The sequence below is a fragment of the Gossypium hirsutum genome, chromosome D06, assembly GCF_007990345.1.
Source record: "Gossypium hirsutum isolate 1008001.06 chromosome D06, Gossypium_hirsutum_v2.1, whole genome shotgun sequence".
Lineage (NCBI taxonomy): Eukaryota > Viridiplantae > Streptophyta > Magnoliopsida > Malvales > Malvaceae > Gossypium > Gossypium hirsutum.
The window spans coordinates 8113255-8129942 of NC_053442.1; the positions used below are offsets into that span (position 1 = coordinate 8113255).

General features: G+C 32.1%; 1 protein-coding gene across 1 annotated transcript; it reads left to right on the forward strand.

Moving 5' to 3' along the window:
* The first annotated feature begins 676 nt into the window (after positions 1-676).
* Positions 677-6598, forward strand: LOC107901330 (putative clathrin assembly protein At5g35200). The gene is made up of 16 exons (XM_016827279.2): positions 677-838; positions 1419-1543; positions 1626-1695; positions 1845-1942; positions 2790-2931; positions 3024-3124; positions 3569-3652; positions 3790-3840; positions 3938-4003; positions 4083-4148; positions 4242-4322; positions 4429-4506; positions 5006-5149; positions 5353-5428; positions 5670-5785; positions 5960-6598. Exons 2-16 carry the CDS (start codon positions 1445-1447, stop codon positions 6329-6331), a joined length of 1644 nt encoding a protein of 547 aa, XP_016682768.1. The 5' UTR covers positions 677-838; positions 1419-1444; the 3' UTR covers positions 6332-6598.
* The last annotated feature ends 10090 nt before the right edge of the window (positions 6599-16688 follow it).

Here is a 16688-nt window from a genome sequence, read left to right on the forward strand (position 1 = left end):
GTTTGTAATTATGGGGTGAGAATATGCAAAGCAAGTTTTATTTTGGTTTTTGCTTTCGCCGTTCCTTTTTTCATAAACATAAAAAAGTTTTAACAAATGAAAAATATAGAAAAACTACGTTAAAAAAGACGGGGAAAGGAGGAAAATAGAGAGAGAAGCAGAAAAGAATGGAGGAAAAAAAGAAAGTTAAAAGAACATAAAAGAAAAAAATTAAATTGCTCCAAACGAAAAAATATGGGGACCAATTGTATAATTTAATCTAAATTTTTTGTTTGAAATGATAATTTAACGTATCATATCAGCTTATCATTCACCATTAACACAATTAATGGTTGAGTTACTAAAATGTTACAATATATTAACATAAATAACTAAAACATAATATTTCAAATATAAATAACTAAAATATAATATAAAGTAAAAAAAATGACTATTTTAATTTTTTACCCTTAAATTAATTAAATCCAACACATTTGCAATCGCAAGGAAAAGAAAATTGGGAAGTGGGCGCAGCACATGGTAATAGGAGCGAATGTAGAGTAAGAAAACCCCGCATAATATTTACTAACCAATTCGGCAGTACAATTTCTTACAATGCCGTATTTTCTGACAGATCATAGAAAAAAAAACCAAAAATCTAGAAAAAAAAAAGAAAAAAAATTAAATATTAACAAATTCCAAAATTTAAAAAGAAAATTAAAAAGAATAAAAAAATAGCGACGCCGACGACCCAACCAAATACAGCAGAAACTCAGCTCATTATTTGTTCGACTTTTCTTTGCTGTCTCTAGAAGACCAAAATTCCACCCGCTAATTTTTCTCTCTGTTTCAGCATCTGGTAAAACTTTTTATTAAGCTCCTTGATCTCTTTTTTTCTTCAATATATTCTGCTTTAGATTATGATAACTCTAGACTTGTTGATCGATTGTCTTCTCTCTTTTTCTTTTTCATTTTTCTTTGGTTAGATTTTTTTTTTGGCAGTAAGTCAAAGGTGGGTACTTTTCGTTTGATTGAATTTTGAAGCTTTTCAGCTTCATTTTCGTTTTGATGTATTTTTTTCTTCTTTTGCTTTCTGGGTTTCGTTTTGTTTGGTTGTTTTTTTTTATTGTGTGGTATAGTTCTTTTTATGGCATCAGAAGTGAACTTTTGCTGGGGATTTGTTTGAATTTCTTAATTTCCATATTTGAGTGTATACTTTTGTTTGTGATGGGAATTTCTCAAATTGTGCTTATTGGTATGATTAGATCTTAATTGGTGTTTTGCAAATGTCAAGAGTTGAGGATAAAGTCTATGTTTTTAATGATCTAGGAAGTAATATTTATATTTGATGTTCTAAGATGAACTTTATTGCATGTTCAAGTAAAATTTATGTTCTATGAAGGGGAGTAATGTTGTTTAAATATACATCTTTTGGTTAGAATTTTTTGATTGAGAGGAAGATAGAATGTCTGGCGGAGGCACACAAAATAGCTTGAGGAAAGCACTCGGAGCCATCAAAGATACCACCACCGTTTCATTGGCTAAAGTCAATAGTGATTATAAGGTGGATTTTAGTAACAATAACCATCAAGATGGTTATTTCAACCATGGGTGATCCTTTGATTATGGATTTTTGCATTTTGCAGGAATTGGATATTGCTATAGTAAAGGCCACAAATCATTATGAACGCCCAGCAAGGGAGAAAAACATTAGAGGTGTGTACTGGGTTTTTGTTTTGCATTTTTTTATCCTTTCTAAGGTGGATGGTGATGACATTATTTAATTCAAGTTTTGATCTGCTCATAGAAAGAGCACTTTATAGATGACTTATATATATAAGATTTGCTCTCTTCCCTTTGCGCAGCAATTTTCGCTGCCATTTCAGCTACTAGGCCTCGGGCTGATGTTGCCTATTGCATCCATGCTCTTGCAAGGCGGTTATCAAGGACACATAATTGGGCGGTATGTTTATATTGCCAATATGAGTTATAACATGAGTTACTGCAAAAATAAAATTCTGGCTATACCGTTAGAGAGGAAGTATTAATTAACTACTAAGATATCTGTTATGTGTGTGTGTGCGTGCGACCAAACGTGTATATTAATGCTTTCTATAAGCTTTAAATAGTATTTAAAGTTATCTACGACCATCAGTATTGAACTCGTAATATGTACCAAGAGACCATCTGATTCATCAACAATCCCATCTCTTCCATCATGTTACATTTCACATTTAAAATTTCGGGATGTTTCTTGTACTGAAAAGAAACTGAAGACAAGCAAAGGTTTCAGTTCTGAAGAAGCTGAGCATCAATTTTGTGCTTGATAGAAATATATGATCTGCTGCATTTTCCTAGCACTTAGACTAAAGAGCCTAATTAGGATAGAATATTTATTAAGGTAAATTTAACTTTGAATGGTTCATAGTCTTTGATGCGATTTATATAATTTTCATGCTCTATGCCTTCATTGTTCTAAAGAAGAAAATTCTGACTAGTAAAATTTTGGTTGCATCATATGCCAGAAACTTGCTGGAATTGCAAGTTTCTCTTACATCTTTTATCAAGGGAGTTGTACGTTCAAAACTTGCGTCTTAGGTTACCATTTTGAATATGAAAACATAAGAGAGATGATCTATTTATGGATTCTTTGTTAACTTGATGGTGATTGGAATATGAAGAATATTGTTGAGCTTCAATGAACTTTGGTTAATTTGATCGGGAGCCCGATCTCTGCAATCATTAACGATTATATTTTAATTCATGGGTGTTGGTGAAATTTGGTTGACTGAATTTTGTTTGGCATTTAGGTTGCATTGAAAACTCTAATAGTCATTCATCGTGCTCTGAGGGAGGTGGATCCCACATTTCATGAAGAACTCATTAATTATGGCAGAAGTAGAAACCATATGCTTAACATGTCTCATTTCAAGGATGATTCCAGCCCAAACGGTACCTTAACTTCCCTTCTGAGAATCCATGCTCTTAATTTTGATAAATTTGTAGTTCCTTGTTTATGAAATCCTTAACCATCTGCTGCACAGCCTGGGATTACTCTGCCTGGGTTCGCACTTATGCCTTATTCTTGGAGGAGAGGCTGGAATGTTTCCGCGTCTTGAAGTATGATATTGAGATGGACCGCCCAGTAAGAAGCTTATGCATAATCTTTGTTCTTTATTCTACTTCCTTTCAATTTTATCTCTTACAATTTTCATTTGAGAGGCATTTTGTTACCATTTTTGTAATGGCTCTCTGCAACATCATAGGTAGTATTTGGTATGGCACTTCTACTTTTTTCATGCTTCATTCCGTGACACCACGTATGGTTTTTTAACCTATCTTATAAAAAATTGCATTAAGTTTCAAAACTTCTGTCCTGCATCCCTTTGTAATATACTCTACCTTTTAGTGCCAAAAAGCTCGATTGCACATCTGTAACTGGGCTTAAAGTTTGACTAACTGAAACTACCCTGTGAACACCTTATTTTTGTCATTATCTTGTTAGAATTGTAACTATGTATCTGGTAGGCTCTTTAATTTTATAGAAACTGAACTGTATGGCATATTCATAGATTAAATCTTCTCGCAGAGAACCAAAGATTTAGACACTGCTGAGTTGCTTGAACAGCTGCCAGCTTTGCAACAACTTCTTTTTCGTGTTCTTGGCTGTCTGGTGAGTATTTAATGCCTCTTGTATACATGGATATCGCTTGGGAAATGGTGTCTTCTTGTGTTAATTGCATATCTTGTTGTACCTCCTATTTCTTGTTCGCTTTATTTAGTGGGAGTATTAACTGAATTTTTGTGCAGCCACAAGGTGCGGCTGTTCATAATTTTGTTATCCGGTTGGCACTTTCAATGGTATGTTACTTTTTAAACATACTACCACTCTCCATATTTGTAGAGTGAATTTGGAGATGACATTTTCTTCTTTTTGTCCTTTTTTCATTTCAAACAGGTTGCTTCCGAAAGTATCAAAATTTATCAAGCTATAAGTGATGGTACAGTCAATCTTGTAGACAAGGTAAGCTGTGGTCTTAATCTAAATAAGCTGCTTTTCTATTTAGTGAACCATGTGTATTTGATGATCTGAACAATGACAGTTCTTTGAGATGCAACGTCCTGATGCTTTGAAGGCTTTGGACATATACCGGAGATCTGGGCAACAGGTAAATTGCTGTGCCAATATTTGCTAAAGTCATCTCCTTTTGTGAATGAGGTGGATTTCAACTCTGGAGGAATTTAACACTTTCTGTTTTCAGGCAGAGAGGCTTTCAGAATTTTACGAAGTATGTAAAAGTCTGGATGTAGGGCGTGGAGAAAGGTTTATTAAGATAGAGCAGGTTAGGATCCTCCACCTTTGGTGCCTTCTGAAACTGATTTGCTTGTCCTTGAATTCTAGTCACATGTCATCATAAAACTGATTTTCTTTTGGTGTCTATGCTGAAGCCTCCTGCATCGTTTCTACAAGCCATGGAAGAGTATGTAAGAGAAGCTCCACGGTCTTCAGCAGTTCGCAAAGATCAGGTCTTGAAATTCTGTGGAATTGGTTTTTTGTTTGAACAAGAATATAATTTATTTTATTTTATTTCATTTCATATATTTCTATACCTTTGTGATATAAGATCTGTATGTATTTGTAAACATCATCCTCAATAGCTTATGAATTTATAAAAATTGTTTTATTTGATTGATTTGTGGAAAGTAAAGCAATCTGATTTTTAGTTTGTTATGAAAAGTAAGCCAAGAGAATGATGTTTGCCCATTTCCTTGAATGAATGATGATTCACCCATTTGTGCAGATCTAGACAATTACATTTTTTAAAAAATTAAAATATGAGGATCAACCAATGTTCATTCTTCCATCCATTGGGTTATTTCTCATATATAGTAGTCTATTACCATCTCTATGATATACGTTGTGATTATTTACATAAAAGTCCTGCTTGAAGTTTTACTACTTTATGTTTGTTTTACTAAAGTTTGCAAGTATTGCTGTTAATACTTTTTATTTTTGAACTAGCAGGCTGACAAACCCAAGGAAGTGTTGGCCATTGAGTACAAGAAAACCCCAGAGGAGCAGGAGAAACGTTCACCATCACCTCCTCCTCCTGAACCAGAAAAAGTGGAGAAAGTGGAAGAGCCTATTGTTGAACCTCCAGATTTGTTGGTAACTTCCAGTCTTTTTTCTTTTGTTGTTACCGACTATATTGTTATATGAGAACTTGGCACATCATTTTTTCTAGTTTAATGATGAACTTTGTAGTCTCTTTTTGTTCTTGCTACCTACTATAGTTTTATAAGAGAACTTGGCAGTTCATATGCTTTTTTCTCTAACCAGTTTCATTTGGGTGCTCTTGTTTTTTTGGCTAGGGTTTAAATGATCCTGTCCCAGTTGCTTCAGAATTAGACGAGAAGAATGCCTTGGCATTGGCTATTGTTCCTGTTGGTAAGTGTCAATTCGTTCCTTTTTGATAATTCAATTACAGACAGCATAAAACTTTATTAACTTGCTTTTCTACTGGTTTTAACCACATAACACTAATATGAATGGTTTCAAATTATTATTACATCTTTTAATTTATAAGCTCCCAAGCGATTTCTCTTATATTGTTTTAAGTTGAATCAATTGTGCTTCAATGGTTTATTTCTTGTTGGGAAATGTGCTTATGTTTCCCATGGTATTCCAGCCGAGCAAACAACTGCTGCTGCCGCTCCTATTCCAGCAAATGGTACTACAGGCTGGGAATTAGCACTTGTCACTGCTCCAAGCTCAAATGAAAACGCCACTGCCGCTAGCAAACTGGTACTTTGATTATCTACTCATATGAACCTCTCAAATTGTGTGCTATATTAGAAGGCTATCGCATAATGTTTTGTCCAGGATTATAAACATGTCTGCTTCATTCATTGGTAACAATACATAACATGGTATGCATGCACATCTCACTGATACTATTTTAATTGTATTAATTAAAAGGCTGGAGGACTCGATAAGCTTACCCTGGACAGCCTATACGACGATGCGATCAGAAGAAGCAACCAGAACGTTAGCTATAATCCATGGGAACCAGCTTCCATGTCTGGTGCTATGATGCAACAACCAATGCATGACCCCTTTTATGCCTCCAACATGGTTGCTGCTCCACATTCAGTCCAGATAGCAGCAATGGCCAATCAGCAGCAGGCTTTTATGTTCCAGCAGCAGCAACAGCAGCAGCAGATGATGATGGCGGCCGCCCCACAACAGCAGCCTTCAAATCCATTCGGCAATTACGGAGCCCCTGTACACCCTTACAGCTCAGGTATGCCGGTTCAAACGTACAATCCATATACAGGTGGCCTTATGTAGATGCGTTGCATGAAGAACACGTTTTATATCTTGAAGCAAAGGAAAAAAGAAACTGTGAAACTTTGTCAGTTGTGAATTTTGAGCTTGGGAAATGCTTGAAGAAAAGGAAATTGTGTACCATATGTTGTGAATGTGTTGTAGTTAGCTAGATTAAGATTCTTTGTTAAATAATTAGTGAGAGAGAGAGGGAGAGAGCATTTTGTTATTGATTGTTTTCATTGATCAAGGTTGGTAATAATGCTTATAGACTTGGTAACTTTTTTATCATTATTATTTTTTGTTTCTCTAAAACCTATCAATTGTTGGTGCTGAATCCGGAGCTTTAACCTGTTTGTTTCCTTCAGAATTGTCCCCTTTTGGTTCTTTTAAGGTTGTAGATGATAGAAATTATTTATAACATTTTGAACTTTGCATGATGAGGAGGCATGCATGAGTATTGGAACTGAAAATCATCACCACCATTACTACTATTATTATTTAAAAAGAAAAAGAGAGGAAATATGAAGGGGACCAGAAGGCAGAGCATGTAACTTAACATGCAAGAAAAAGATTGAAGTTTGATTGAAAGGAACAGAGGCTTTTTACAATAATTATGGTAATTTACATCAGGCTACTAATCATTGATGAAATAATTTAAACATATGCATCATTCACTTTTGAACACCAATATCTTAAAGTTTTAACAAGGTGATACTGTATTTAAATATATGTTGGACGGTAAATTTTAAGTAATTTTAAGAAATATGGTATAGGTAAATTTCTGGTATTAAGTACGGGTTGTTGTAACTTATGAGGCAAGGAAACTGACAAATATAGCGTAACATATACGTATAGAACTGAATGTGTAAGAAAAAGAAAAGTTTGATGGAAAGGAACGGAGGCTTATTATATTATTATTGTTAGGCTACTGATCATTGTAGAAATGAAATGGACATTCCATCAACAATTACATGTGTGTTTGCAATTATTTATTCAAATTTTATTGCAATCCTTTTCTTCTCCTATATTCATTTATGTACACATCACCGTCTTCTTCATTGATTCGCTTTAGCTCATAAGGTTGAATGAGTGGTTGGATAGAGATGTTCAAGTTTTTAATTGAAAGAACGAGAAAAAAAATCTTGTAATATCTTTATAAAATCATGACTTCTTTCATATATTGACTCAACTAAAAATTAAAGATTTGATGAGCGACGATATTCTAATTCTCAAAGAATCCTTTATGAAGATTGATAATTATCTCTTTATTACTTCTCAATACCAATTCTCTAGAATTGAGCTCTACCTTGATTGGTCGCACTAAGTCAACTTGGACACTCCTTGATTTGATTAATACCACATTACCAATAGGACCTAAACGATAGGGTTATTATGAAGTCTCAAACTCTCTATACAAGTCTCTCCTCTTCACTAAATAAGACCAAGAATTTATTAACCAAAAACTCTAAGCAGACTTCATTAAGCACCTAGAAAACTCCTAATAGCTCTCAGCACAATGATGCGAACTATATTGAAACTTAGGGGTGAGCAAAACTCGATTTGATTCGAAAAAAGTGAAAAAATTCAAATTTCGAGTTAATCGAATCGAGATATTTGATTTATTCGAATTATTTAAGTCAACTCAAATATGTAATTCGAGTTTCAAGTTCGAATCAAGTTGAATTTTACAATTTGAATAACTCGAATAACATATTGGTGTAAATACCTTTTTGGTCCCTATCAAGTTTGAAAATGAGTAAATTGGTTTCTCTCTCAACACAAATTACAAAAACAAATCAAAATAATTTTTAAAATTGAAAATTTATATTTTTTAAAAATTATAAAAATTTCAAAAAAAATCTAAAATATATATAAAAAATTTAAAAATAATAATTTTCTAGAATAATAATTTTAGGAGCTAAATAAGTTAATTAATGATTCAAGTTTATGTATTTTATTATTATTATTTTGTTTTGAAAATGTTTTCAAATATATATGATTTCAAATGTATGTCCTCTATCATGGAATTAGTTATACTGTTATAAGATTTTAATTTGACATGTTTAATTTTTTAATTTCACTCGATTCGACTTGACTCGAATTTCATTTCATTCAACTCGACTCAAAAAAATTTCAAATCGAGTTAGGATGATAAAATATGATTCGTCAACTTAATTAACTCGAATTTTTTTCACTCGATTCAATGAAACACTCACCCCAATTAAAACCTCATGAAAACTTTTGCTGATAAATCTTACATTAACAAGTGACATTTTCTATGAGAAAAGAGCAAAAAATCATGTCTCTCCTCCTAAGAATGATATCTTCCAAAACCTAGAATACACTCGAGAGCAATATTAGACAACTTTGTTCCCCCAATAGTAAAGCCCTAGTGGTTGGAATGGCCAAGGTTGTCTTGATTATGATGAACTATACAATCCATGTTTTTATCAATTAGCTCACCAAAGTTGTAGATATGATTCTTTACAAGTTCTGGAAAATCACCCATAGGAGTATTATCGCCAAAATCCCTTGGTGGAAATTCTCTTTATACCTACTGTTTGATAATAGTAGGAGCTGCAAGCCTATAATGAATGCCTTTAAGCCCACTTGCATCCTCAGCATGAAGAATATCAATCCACGACCATCTCATCAAGGCAATTTAAACATGCTTGAGATGAAAAGCCATGGGGTTAATAATAACAAGGACCATCTTACATTAAGATCAAAATTTTTGGTTTGGATTCGAGGGGTCGACAATATTGTAGATCCCTCCACCAAGGACACTGACCCAAAAACTTGAAAAGAGATCTTTGATTCCATCTTTAGCTACACCCCACTCAACACATCACTAAAACAAATCTTACGATAAATTAAGAAGGAAGGGATCCTATGCTACCAAATCCATGGAAATGGGAGACTAAGGCGAAGACCCTATTTCACAATGATAAAGAGCAAGGCAAGAAACTTGCTTTCATCTAAAAATGCTATCGAAATGGTCATTTGAAAAAGGACACTAGAGAAGTTTCATAAAGCAACCCACTTGTCACCAGGAAGACAATGGCATGAAGACCATTAGATAAAAACCTAAAGGGTTTGAAGTATTGAATTATTGATGCATGACAATGAATCTCTTAAGAAGCATTTCATGGACACTACGTAAAGTTGAATGTCCCATTTGTTGGAACATTTTTAAGTGTTCCAATAACTATAAATGAATAGGTGTAATTAATCAAAAGATTATATTATTTGATTTTTTGAAAAAGAATTATAACTATTTAAATAATATTATTTGAATAGTTATAATATTAAATGAATAATTATGTGTTTATTTTAAAGATATTATTATTCAGAAAGACACCTATTGATGAAAGATGTCTCTATGAAGAGACATGAAAATTCCTATAAATAGGAATGAGATTTCATTTGGAAAACACACCAACAAATTCTAATATTCTTTCATTCATTCTTTCATTTTCTAATATTATTAGATTATTCTATAAAGTATTACTGCAAAAATCCTTTGTAGAAATTGAGTTTTAGTTATACATTGCTCAGTGTGTAGTGGACTATTCTCGTCAGTGCAAAATGCAAATAGTCACTGGCTTCATTGTATCCTCGAGGTTAATTTGTTTGGAACTTATTTGCACACCGAAGATAGGTGGGGGCGAATATAACCTTAAAGTTAGTGGTTTGATACACACCTTAGAGCCTTGTCCTATTTCTTCTTTTTTTGTTCGAGTTTCGTTCGTGTATTCGAGATTTTTCTCACCGAAAATTTGAACTAACAATTTTAAGATTATATTTCATGATGACTATCACAACACATGAAAGTGGAAACTAAGGGAGTTGGCTTCCAACTTTGTCAAACTTGATCGGTTTGATGGTGGCAATTTTCGATGATAGCAGAAAAAGATACACTTCTTATTATCAACTTTGAAGATTGCTTATGTTTTGGATATTCCATGACCTGAAGAGAATGAAAACGAATTTGTTGCTGCAACCCGAGAAAGACAAAAATGGGACAATGTTGATTACATGTGCATGAGCCACATATTGAATGGTTTATCTGATGGTTTGTTCGACACCTACCAAAATGAGGTCACTACTAAAGAATTATGGGACAAATTGGAGACAAGATACATGACCAAAGATGTTACAATTAAGAAATTTCTTGTCAGTCGTTTCAATAATTATCAAATGGTTGATGGTCGTTTTGTTATGGAAAAATTCCGTGACATTGAAAAGATGTTGAATCAATTCAAGTAATATGATATAAAAATGGATGAAATGATTGTTGTATCCTCCATAATAGACAAACTTTCTCCATCTTGGAAAGACTTTAAAAGAAGTCTAAAACATAAGAAAGAGGAAATATCTCTTGAGGCTTTGGCAAATCATCTTCGTATTGAAGAAGAATATCGAAAGCAAGATCAGAACCTAAATTTTGAAAATGCTAAAGTGCATGTTACGGAGGAAGTACAAACTACTAAATCATTCAAGAGAAAGTTCAAACAGACTGATAGAGCACCTAAGTTCAAAAAGAAACAAAAGGGCTCATGTTATCATTGTGGTAAGCCGGGACATTTCAAGAATGAATGTCAATTTTTAAAGAAGAAATCATCTTCTAAAGCTGATAATAACAAAAAGTTTGTTGCAATGATATCTGAAATTAATATGGCACAAGATGATAATACATGGTGGATTGATACCGGAGAAACCAAACATGTGTGCAAAGACAAAAGCATGTTCCCAAAGTTCACACAATGTGAAAATGACAATGTCTTGTACATGGGAAATTCTTCCACTGCAACAATCAAAGGCAAAGGGTCTGTTGAACTACAATTCACTTTTGGAAATGTTTTAACCTTAAATGATGTATATTATGTACCAGAAGTTAGGAAGAATTTAGTGCCTAGAATTCTGTTGAATAAGTTTGGTTTCAAACTTATTTTTGAGGCAAATAAGTTTATTTTGTCTAAGGGAGGATTTTTTGTAGGGAAAGGATATATGTATGAGAATATGTTCAAACTCAATATTATTAATAAGTATAAAAATACTATTTCTGCTTATATGGTTGAATCTTTTGATCTATGGCATTATAGATTAGGTCATTTGAATTATAGAAAATTGAATGACATGTATAAGTTAGATTTAATTACTGTTTTTAATAATATTATTAAAAAAATGCAATACACGTATGTTGACTAAAATTACAAGAAACCTTTTCCCTAAGGTTAAAAGGAAAACAAAATTGCTTGATTTGATACATAGTGATTTATGTGACATGCATAATACTCTTACATTAAGTGGAAAGAAATATTTTGTTACTTTTATTGATGATTGTTCTAGATATTGTTATGTATATTTATTGCATTCAAAAGATGAATCACTTGATAAATTTAAAGTTTATAAATCTGAAGTTGAACTTTAGTGTGAATATTTATCAAATGCTTAAGATAGCATAGAGGTGGAGAATACTATAATCCAAGTTATTTTGCATCCACTGGAATTGTCCATCAAGTTTTAACCCCTTACACACCAGAACAAAATGGTGTAGCTGAAAGGAAAAATAGTCTTTACTGAAATGGTAAATTCAATGTTATCATATTCAGGTCTTGGACAAGGTTTTTGGGGAGAAGCTATTCTAATAGCTCGTCATATATTTAATAGAGTTCCTAATAAGGAAACTAAAATAACCCCCTATGAACAATGGAAGAAAAGGAAACCAAACCTTAATTATTTGAAGGTTTGGGGTTGTAGAGCTATTGTCAAAGTTCCAACACCTAAATGTAAAAAGTTAGGTGAAAGAGGAATTGAATGCATATTTATAGGATATGCACATAATAACAAGGCATATAGGTTCATGGTAATTGAACCAAATGATTCAATTTCAATTAATACTGTTATTGAATCAAGAGATGTTATTTTTGATGAAAATAGATTTAATTCTATATCAAGACAATTACAACCACAACAATTGATTTATTCTTCAAATGAGAATGAGATTCCATTGGAACAAATTGATAATAATGATGAATCTTGTCAAGAATTAAGGAGAAGTAAGAGGATTAAAAAGGTCAAAGATTTTGGACCAGATTTCATTATGCTTCTTGTAGAAGGAAAAGGTGAAAGTATATGTAATAATATACCTTATTGTTATAATACGGAATCTAATCCTATTACATTTGAAGAGTCAATGAAATCTCAAGACTCTGCTTTTTAGAAAAAAACAATAAATGATGAGATGGATTCAATAATGAGAAATCAAACTTGGATCTTAGTTGATCTTCCACCAGGTTCCAAACCAATAGGTTGTAAATGGATCTTCAAAAAGAAAATAAAGGTCGATGGAACCATTGATAAATTTAAAGCAAGGTTGGTAGCCAAAGGTTTTACATAAAAACAAGGTATTGATTACTTTGATACCTATGCTCTAGTAGCAAGAATTGCTACAATTAGACTCTTAATATCACTTACCTCTCTATATATAATTTAGTTGTTCACCAAATGGATGTTAAAACTGTATTTTTAAATGGTGAATTGGAAGAAGAAGTGTACATGGAACAACCGAAAGGTTTTGTTGTTCCAAGACAATAGCATAAGGTATGTAAGCTTGTTAAATCTTTATATAGACTTAAACAAGCACCAAAACAATGGCACCAAAAGTTTGACAATGTTGTTTTAGCTAATGACTATAAAATAAATGAATTCTATAAGTGCATATATAGCAAATTTAAAAGTGGAAAAGGTGTCATAATTTGCTTATATGTAGATGACATGCTCATTTTTGGCACGGATTTGGAACAAATAGAAAACACAAAGAAATTCTTGTCAAACAACTTTGCTATGAAGGATATGGGTGTAGTAGATGTTATTTTTGGGATTAAAATAACCTGAGATGAAAGCACTATAGCTTTATCACAATCACATTACATTGAAAATGAGCTTAAAAAGTTTAATCTTTTCAACTGTATACCAACATCTACACCTATAGATTCTCAAATAAAATTAGTATGTAATGCTGGTAGGAAAATTGATCAATTGAAATATGTAAGTCTAATTGGTTGTCTTATGTACATAATGACTAGTACAAGACCAGATATTGCATATGCTGTTGGGAAATTGAGTAGGTACATGTAAGAGCCCGATTTTAGGCCTAGTCGGAACAGTGGTTTCGGGACCATAAATTCGACGAGGAAAAATTTATTTTTATTATATTTTTATGGCCTAAAATTTTACAAAATGATTTCATAAAAATTTCGTTCAAAAATTTTGACGTTTGTGCACTTAATTTAGCTACAAGGACTAAATTGTAAAAGTGCAAAAGTTGAGTTCTACATGTTAGAAGTGTCCAGTTGTTATGAAGTTTTAAATTGGAGGTCCTTAAATGGTAATTAGACCATTGGTTAAATTTTTGGACAAAAATGGATAAGAGATAAGTGAAATAGGATATTTTTAAGTTGGGGGCATTTTGGTCATTTAGTAATTAAAATAATTAAAAAGGCCAAAATAGCCAAAAATTTGTCCATCTTTTCCATGATGAACGAAAATAGCAAGGGGAAGCCATGGTTAGGGTTTTCAAGCTTCCAAGCTCCGTAGTAAGTGATTCCAAGCCCTGTTTTTAATGTTCTTTACGTTTTTGAAGTCCTGGTATCTTAATTTAGCTTATTCTAGCAATAATTTAACCTAGTGTTTATATTTGGAAAAATACTCATAGGTGAAATGTGTTTATTTTGATGTTTTATGGTAGAATATGAAGCTTGAAATTGTGTTAAACAATTTTTGCTAAGCGATTTTCAGTGAAAACAAGTGAAACGGCATAATCGATAAAAATTATTATTGTTCATGAGTGCATGTTAGAGCAATAATTTGATGTTGCTATAGAAGGGAAAAATTTTTAGCATGTTATAAAACATAAGAAAAAGGAATAAAGTTTAATTTCCAAGCCTAGGGGCAAAATCATAATTTTGTGAAACTTTAGGGGCAAAAATGTAATTTTACCAAAATGTGATTTTTGGATTGGATTGAATAATGTGAATGTTATATAAGATAAATATGTTATTATAAATCGAGAAAGACGAGAAATTGACATTGATCGGTAAAAAAAAGTGAGAAAAAGTAAAAATTCCCAGTTGAACCTTCGGAATGAAAGAGATACGAGTGAAGTTGCTAGGTCACGTGTGTAGTACTATGTGCAGGCTACTACGTGTACCGGAATGATAGGTCGCATGTGTAGTACTATGTGCAGGCTACTATGCGTACCGGATAGCTTCGATCACGTGTGTAGTACTATGTGCAGGCTATGTGAACCGAGTATCATTTATTATAAGGTGGTTGCTATGTGTTGATTCCACCGTGTATCTGTTATTATTCCGAAGTGTTCATCGAGAAATTGACTAAGTGTAATTGAGTGATGAATATATATGTGGAATTGAATTGAAGATTGACTTGAAATTGGAAATGAGAAATTGGATTGTTTTGAATATAGTGATAAATTGAATGAATTGTATATGAATTGAAATGAACTATTGGAATGAGATGTGAAAAATTCAATGGAATTGAGATAGTGAAAAAGTGAAATTATGAAAGAATACATTTTACAACAAAACAGTTTAGACAGCAATAGTTGTGTGACTTTGAAAAATCACGATGAAAATTGAATTAGAGAGTGAATAAGATATGAAATGAAATCTTAATGAGTCTATTTTTACATAAAAGAAACAGAGCAAGCAAAAGAGTAATATATTTTGAGATATTTTAATTTTAGTGAGGTAGGGTTGGATTGATTTCGGAATCCCCTATTCTGAATTTGGAAAATAATTAAAAATTGTAAAGAAATAATTATAAGTTATAATTTATATGCTTAGAATCCTTAATGAGTCTATTCTCAAAGAAAACAAACAGACATATCATCTGAATTCTATACAATGAGATAATTCATTTTTAGTGAAAAGAGGTTAGAGATGTTAAGCAGTGAAATAGGGGTGACTTTAAAGAATAAAATGTACAATTGGCCAAGTAAAAAATTCTGAAAATTTTAATGTAAGAAGATATGTAAGTCTAGTTTCGGGAAAAATTAACGGATCTTAATTTGGAGCTTTGTAGCTCCAGATAAAAATGATTTAGTGACTTTGACTCAAATAGACAGCTTTGAATTTAATTAAAAGTGAATAGTAAAATTATGTATAATGCTATTTGAGTATGTTATATACATAAAGGATGTGGGATGGAGAGGAGGAGGAGGAAAAGAAAGTATATGAATGAATTGTGTATAATTGGTTATATGCCTGATTATAATCGATAAACGTTGAAATAGGAGTGATGTTTATATTGGTGCATTACTGGTCATGGTAAGTTCATGAGAGAAAATAAAGTTTCATAGCATATGCGTGTGGTATATTTGGCATGAAGTGATGTCATGAGTGACTAATGAATTAACTCATGTTGGTAAGTTGATGCATAATTATAGTATTCAAATATAAACATATTTGTAATATTTTGCTATGTGATTCGGAAAAAGGGTAATAAATAGCATAATGAAAATTCGGCCATGGTGCTAGTTTATGTTAAAGGAGTGTTTTATGGCATATATTAAGTAATAGAATGTTATAAATTCTGAGGTTAATTTGATAGTCAAATAAATGACAAATGAATTGATTGTGTATTTGTAATTTTGACATATGCTTGGTATATGAAACGTAATAATATATGCTTGAATAAACTTTAAGTATTCGAATGACATGGATTTGATGGTGATAAGAATCGAATATTGAATTCATGAAGCACATGTGATGTATTATTGTTGTGTGATAGCTTGGTTCGAGAAATTGATTAGGTAAATGGTAAGTGGAAGCATTTATGGATTTAGAAGAAATTTGGAATGAACATGAAATTTAGCTCAATTAAATGATTTCATCAATTAAACATTGTGTATACCAGAATGTGTTAGTGAATTACATATTTGTAAATTAACATTCGAAGTTCGGTAAGTGATATATGAAATTAACATGAAAAGATTTATGATTGTTATTAATATTGATTTTGACATAAAGTGGATTCTTCAATATTGGATTGATTTAACGAATATATTGAGCATATGAATGGGTATGTATTGGGCCTCGTATACCCTAATTAGTGACTCAAAGATAATAATTTGAAATTTTTTAATTTGGATGAAATTTTATAACTTGGTTTAATATGTCTATAAGTGTATTTATTCTGGTAATGCCTCGTACCCTATTCCAGCATTGAATACATGTAAGAGGTGTTACAATGTGACATCACCATATTCAGCCCTAATGTTTAGGTCGGGTTTGGGGTGTTACAGTACACAAGTAATCTAAGTAGTTTGCATTGGCAAGCTTTGAATAGAGTA